Source organism: Elephantulus edwardii, unplaced genomic scaffold, assembly GCF_000299155.1.
Source record: "Elephantulus edwardii isolate Elephantulus edwardi_28Jun2011 unplaced genomic scaffold, EleEdw1.0 scaffold00155, whole genome shotgun sequence".
Classification (NCBI taxonomy): Eukaryota; Metazoa; Chordata; class Mammalia; order Macroscelidea; family Macroscelididae; genus Elephantulus; species Elephantulus edwardii.
Genome location: NW_006399905.1, coordinates 6,978,744 through 6,985,557, shown reverse-complemented (window position 1 = coordinate 6,985,557; position 6,814 = coordinate 6,978,744). Strand labels below are relative to the sequence as shown.

Below are 6,814 nucleotides of genomic sequence, written 5' to 3'. Positions count from 1 at the left end.
AATTCCTGTGACTTGTAAAAATGGTTTGTTTTCTCTTTGTCACTTCTTTCAAAATTGTCTCTTAACAATGATAAGAATTTAACAAAAACCCATGGTGGTTATTACAGAAAAGAGAGTGCTTTCTAGCTTGTTATAAAAATATTGATCCTACAGAGAGGGAGCTCTGAGTCTGTGAAACTGAGTCTGTTGCCTTACTGCTCGCCTCAGGGGCATTGGACAGACAGACTGACCACTATCTTCCCAGTCTGAATTCCTTTTCATTTCTACTTCCTGGTTGTACGTGCCCTGTTCCTACCCTAGGATATAGAATGAGATAGGATATAGAATGAGATATGTTTCAGTCAAAAACTGTATTCCTAGGTCTCTATCTGTCTCACTCTTTTCAGAAGATTCCTTCTTCCTTGCTGCTATAATCTAGCCCAGCTTAAAACTTTACTGATAAAAGAGACTATTTCAACACTACCTGTAAAGTTAAATTTAAAAAGAAACCAAACAGAAACTCATTACCTATGCACGGTTTTTAAGCTATTACTCTCTGCCCTTTGCTCTCCATAGCTCCTCTCTAAGCTCTTCTGAAGCCCTGACTTTTAGGAATACAGTTCTTTGAAAGGCTACCCTTTGACTTTCTTTTAGACTCCTGGAGGGGAAGTTCTTTTCTACACTGCCTTGTGGTTAAGAGAACAGCTTTTGCTACAGCTTTCTGGCTCTTCTCCCAGGACTCTATTTTGTCCTTGACCCTTGCTCATAATCTTGTTGCCTGGGTCCTCCTCAGACTTTCTATTCTGAATCTGGTCATCCTGGATCCTCTTTGTGTTTCTAGTCATTGTCACTTAGACTTATAGGATCATAATTTGTGAGAGCTGAAACAAATCTTAGAGATCATTGTCTACTTCATTTTATTGATCAGGAATCTGAGGACCTGAAAGGTTAAAAAATGATGTACTCAAGATTGCACACCTTGTGATCCAAATTGGTCTCCCTGTCTCCAGGTCAGTCCTCCCTAACCCAATATTTATCCTGTACTCCTTATCTGTTCTAACCTTACTGAAAGGTCTGGCCATATACCACTCTCCTACTCTCCAACAAACTTTACTTACTTCTGTTGTCTAATAGCAAACATTTAGACTACTAACTAATTAACTAACTAACTAATATTACAGGTGTATGACTCTAGCTTATCATTCTTGACACATCTGTCATCTTCCCATTCACACTCTAAGTTGCAGCTACTTAAAAGTATTGCTCAATTCCCAAACCTTTCTCTTTTATGTTCTTGTTAAGGTTGCTGGTTAAAGTACGGAATGCCTAGGTAAATTTGAATTTCACATAAACCTTATTTGCATGGTATATACCAAATATTATTTGTTGGTTATCTGGAATTCAAGTTTAATTGGGCATCCTGTATTGTACTTTTATTTGCTAAATTGGGCAACCCTAGTTCCTGTGTTTGTACCTGCTTTTTCCTTTGAATGGACTATCTTCTTCCTACCCTGCTGCCTCTTCCTTTCTGACACAGAGGAACAACCTTGTGATCTTTCAAGGCCTCCTCCATACTCCTTCCTGAATTCTCAGAGAAAGTTTGGCACTTCTAACATTTGGCTCATGGCCAGTAGTATACACATTGGATACATAAATTTGCTAAAACCACTTTTTTAGAAATTCTCATGTATTTGCATTTTAAATTCTCTACAAATGAGACAAAATACACATTTGCCTTAGAGATGGTTTAGTGCTCAGATATTTGTTGGTAATTTGTACTCAAAATATGAGCCAGTCAATTTTATACCAGTTGATATGACTAGTGTCTGCTCCTGAAATGAGAAAATTTTAGAAGTGAATTTTTCAGTCTGGAGTCTTATCTAAAAAATTACTTATTTTAATAAAAAAAATAGTAAACTGTTAATTGTATTTAAAATCAGTATAGTTTAAGGTATTTTTCCACATTTACATATAGAACAGGTTAAAGATATGTATGCATTTACTTATATTACTGTTTTTTTCTCAAAGGTGAAAATGGTTCTTTCCAAATTGTATGAGAATAAGAAGATCGCGAATGCCACCCACAACATTTATGCATACAGGTGAGTGATCAGCACATTTGGTGGGGCGTATGGTTTCTAAAAATTCAAAGATGATGAATACTTTTTAAAAAATATTTTCTATATTGGGTTTATTTTCATGACGAAAGTGATAGTTGTGCATGGATTAGAAAACATTTTTTTTTAAAAAATGGAAACTAGCCTTTTTCTGCTATTAAATGCAATTTTTAGTATCTTAATATATGTTTCTTTGCTATCTTTTCTGGGTTTTTTTCAATACTTGTTTCTTATACTTTTCTTAACAAATATTTTCCTTATAATTGTTTTCTACATATTATAATGGCTGTATAATGTTTTTAGGCTTTAAACTGCAATTTATTGAACTTTCTCTTGTTTTTAACCTTCCATATTTTTTATTCTTACAAAAAATAGTTCTGTGAACATCTTTAAATATTTTTCAGATTATTTCTCCTAGGATAGATTTTGGTTGCTTTAGATTATTTTTATGAAATGGGAGAGTAGAGTATAACAAAAAGAAAGAATAAACATTTAAAAGTGGAATTATCAAAACCTATGAACATTTTTAGAACTTTTGATTTATTGTTTACCAAAGATTTTCTTCTAAACCAATATATGCTCTCATTAACAATAAATGAGAAACGTCTTTTTTACTACATGCCTTTTACTATTGAGTATTCTTTTAGTAAAATCTTTCCTAATTTGTAAGTGAAGAAATGTTTTGTTTTTATACTAGTTTATTTACAAAATTCAAATATATTGTTTCAGATTTTTCCAATTTCCCTCACCCCTCTGCCCATCATATAACTCCATGATTAATTGTCCTCTTCCCTTGCACATCCTCATCCCGCTGCTTTTATCCTCCCCCATGTCCTTTTTGGATCCTTTTACTCATTCTACAATAGTGGTTTTATACAATACTTGTTCTTGGGGAACTGAGTTAATTCACTCAGTATAATGTTCTCCAGTCCATCCCAAGTTAGGTAATAATATACAAAATCATTGCTCTTGCATGCTGCATAGTGTTCCATTGTGTGAATATATCATAATTTCTCAGTCCATTCATTTGGAGTTGGACATTTGGGCTGTTTCCATGTTCTTGCTATGGTGAATAATGCTGCTGTGAATGAACACTGATGTACAAATCTCAGTTGGTGTCTCAGTTCTCATTTTCTCAGGTTTATTCCAAGTAGTGGAATTTCTGGATCATTTGGAATTTGTATGTTCAGCTTCTTGAGGAAGTGCCAAACTGCCTTCCAGAATGGTTGTGCCATTTTACATCCCACCAGTAATGTATAAGAGTTCCTTTCTCACCACATCCTCTTCAACATTTATTACTTGTTTCCCTGTTAAACTTCGCTACTGTTACTGTAATGAGATGGTAGAGTGAGATGATATCTCATTTGTGGTTTTGATTTTCATCTCTCTTACGGCCAATGATTTTGAGCATTTCTTCATGTGTCTGTTTGCCGTTCAAATATCTTTCTCTGTGAATATTCTTTCCATGTTTTTTTGCCCATTAGGTTATCAGTCTTTTTCTTGTAGAGGCCCAGGAGTATTCTGTAAACTTCTGTTATAAGACTTGTCTGAGATGGTATTACCAAATGTTTTTTTCTTCCCAGTAGGTTTTTTTTTCACCCTATTGGAAAAAATTTTTGATGCGCACATAAATTTAATCTGTAGAAGGTCCCATGCATCATTTTTGTCCTCTTCATATGATGCGTTTCTGGCTTGTATTTGGAAGTCCCTTTACCTTGGACTAGAGCTTATGATATGCAAATTAGTACAGATTTGAAAGAGCTAGTTTAAGCCTAAAATAAAGTTGTGTATAGTTAGAGAAAGGGCTCCGTAGTATATTGAAGGGAGTTGCACTGCAAATCACCAAACAGCTCCCCTCTGGCAGTGTTCATTGACCAGTACATCTGCAGGAGAAGGATGGACATCTCCCAGGTGATGTTCAGAGTCTGAAAACACACCTAAGGGACACCAGTGAGTCGGTTCCAATTCAGTGCAGCGAGCAGATAAGTGATAGACTCAGCAGTTTGGTTCAAATCTAATATATTATTGAGAATATTGCTAAAATCTTGATTATTTTAAACTAAGAAAGCTAAATAAAAATTAGTAATTTTGGATTGGTTAGTTTTAATATTACTGAGTTCACATACCTGCCAAAACTTATAAAATCCATTGTTACATAATCTTTTTTGAAGAGCATCACTCCACAGAATTTTGATGTTTTATTGATGCATTTATTTCTTACTATTAAATTTAACTTTTAATAATATTTTGATATATTTAGGGTCAGGAATTCAAAACTCATCAGCATTGAGTCAGAAGTTAATGGTTCTTGGTATGAAAGTGAAGGATTATGGTGTTGTGCTGTCTGTGTTTAGAATTTACTTAAGTGGTAAAAACTTATCATTCATTCTCCATGGTTCTTCATGTCTGTTGTGTTTCCACTCTGTGCCAAGCACTTTGCCTCAGTTACTTCTGGTATTTCAGCAGCTCTGCCACTGTGAAAAGGTTCCTTTTTCTCAAGATTATGTAGATGTTCTGCTCAGCTCTTTGACTTATTACTGTGCTGCAGTGTGGCTGAACCTTCAACATTGACTTTGCATCTGTTATTTTTGATAACAGTAAATTATAAAAAATTAAGTTACTTGATACGATAGATACTCTATTTGAAGTCCTAGATTTTAAGTTCTGACTGATTTTATTTATCTTTCTATGTTAATAGGTGGTCAGTGGTCACTTCTCACAGATATTTTCGCAGTCTTCTGTCCCAACCTAGATCCCTGTTATGGAATTGAATTTTGGGAGTCAAATGGCTTACCTTGTCAGAATTGTTAAGATGTTAAGACTGAAAAACAGCACAAACTGAAGCCTAAGGGATCCCATTGGGAGTAGAATAAATGAAGTTGACTTGATGAATGGGTGTTATGATGCATATTTTGAATTCTTAGGGTCCTTTTGTTGTCACTTCTGGTTCTGGGACTGTCTTTCCACATTGGAGTTTGGGGCTTTACAGGCTACTGGCATATACAGCCAGTGTGTGTTAGACCATTTTCCTCCTGATGTGAGGAAAGGGTTAGTGAACATTTCCATGGGTTAAGTTTTTTATCTAAATAGTAATGACTTAACATAAAGAGCTTTGGTGGCTTGGTGGTAAAGAGTTTTCACTGCCAACCCAAAGGAACAGGATTCAAATCCACCAGGTGCTCTGCTGGAGAAAGATAGACAGTCTCCTCCTACGCAACTTAATGGCTCTGAAAACCCACTGGACGGTCAGCTGTGACTTGGTGCCTACTTGACAACAGTACTTAACAACAATAGCAACTCACTTACGTGGACAGTTTTAAAAATCGGCTCTGTAAAATGATGTTTGATTGTAATTACAAGCCTAATTTAAACTGACACCTTATTTACTTTTGCCTTGTGTTTGTGATACAATTATTTAATAATACTAAGTAATTATTTAATAGTACTGAAGTAATTTGAGTCTGAATTATAATAAAGTATGGTTATAGTAGACTCAATGTTTCTGAGTCAGTTTCAACTCAGTGACCTGGTAGGACAGAGAACGGCCCCATGGGTTTCCAAGGTGATAACTCCTTACGGGAACAGTCTTTTTTCCTCAGTGCAGCTAGTAGATTCAAACGTCCAGCCTGGAGGTTGTCATGCCAAAACATAACTCACTGCACCACCAGGACACCTCTGGTCATAGTAAGTGGTTAGTAAATATTTATTGAATGAATGCATATTGCTTCAATAACACAGTTTATATACTTGACCTAGATGTGTGGGTAATGATGCAGTAATTAAACATTCAGCTGGTACTAGAAAAGTCAGCAGTCAGAACCCACCAGCTGGTCTGTGGAACAATTCTGTTCTGTGCTGCAGAATTGCTGTGAGTCAGAATCGAGTTGACGGTAGTGGGAAAGATTTATTTTGTTTTAATTTTGGCTATAGCTTTTTATGGCCACAGCTCAAAGTAGGTCTTTGGCACATTAACCTTGTGGTGCTATAGCAGAAGCATTCAGCTGCTAGCCACAAAGTTGGATGTGCAAACCTATGAACTGTTCCATGAGAGAAAAGTGAAGCAGTTTGCCTACATAAAGATTTACACTCTTGGAAACCCTACGGTCAGTTCTGCTCTGACTTACAGGGTCTCTGTGGTCACAGTCAACTTGACGGCACACGAGATGATACCCTTTGTAGGGGCTGAAGAAGTCCACTAGAGGGCATTCCTTAACTTGCCTTGTTCTCTTTATGAGGCGAGCACTGACTTGCCTAACTACTCTTTGTTGTAGACTCTGCTTATTATTCCAAGTGCTAAATTTCTAGATAATACAAAGTATGAAAATTCTGTGATTTATCTCTAATACTAGTAACCATCTTGGGGAAAATTATAAAGAGAAAAATTTTCTTCTAATTCTTGTTTAGATTTGGGAAAGTGTGGAAGATACTGTGTTGGTTTTCTGTCACCGTCATTTCTTTTATATTACTTTTTGAAGATAGGAATATGCCATATTTTTATATATGTATATAATATATATACACACACATATACATACATATAATTTTATCATGCCTATTATGTGTAATGCTTCTATACTGTTGTTATGTGCCGTAGAATTGCTTGTGACTCATAGCGACCCTAAACCTTGCTCTGTCCTGTGCCAATCTCACTGTGTCTGACACACCCATCCTGATTACCTCAGTCACTGAAATCAGTCCACCTCATAGAGGGTCTTCCC

The 6,814-nt window shown here is 35.8% G+C and overlaps 1 protein-coding gene across 1 annotated transcript in view; it reads left to right on the top strand.

The window, feature by feature from the left end:
* IMPACT (impact RWD domain protein) overlaps positions 1-6,814 on the top strand; it is a 45,902-nt gene that overhangs the window by 21,128 nt on the left and 17,960 nt on the right. The window contains exon 8 of the mRNA XM_006895040.1: positions 2,008-2,081. Coding sequence (XP_006895102.1) covers positions 2,008-2,081 — 74 coding nt within the window. The remainder of the gene's footprint in view (positions 1-2,007; positions 2,082-6,814) is intronic.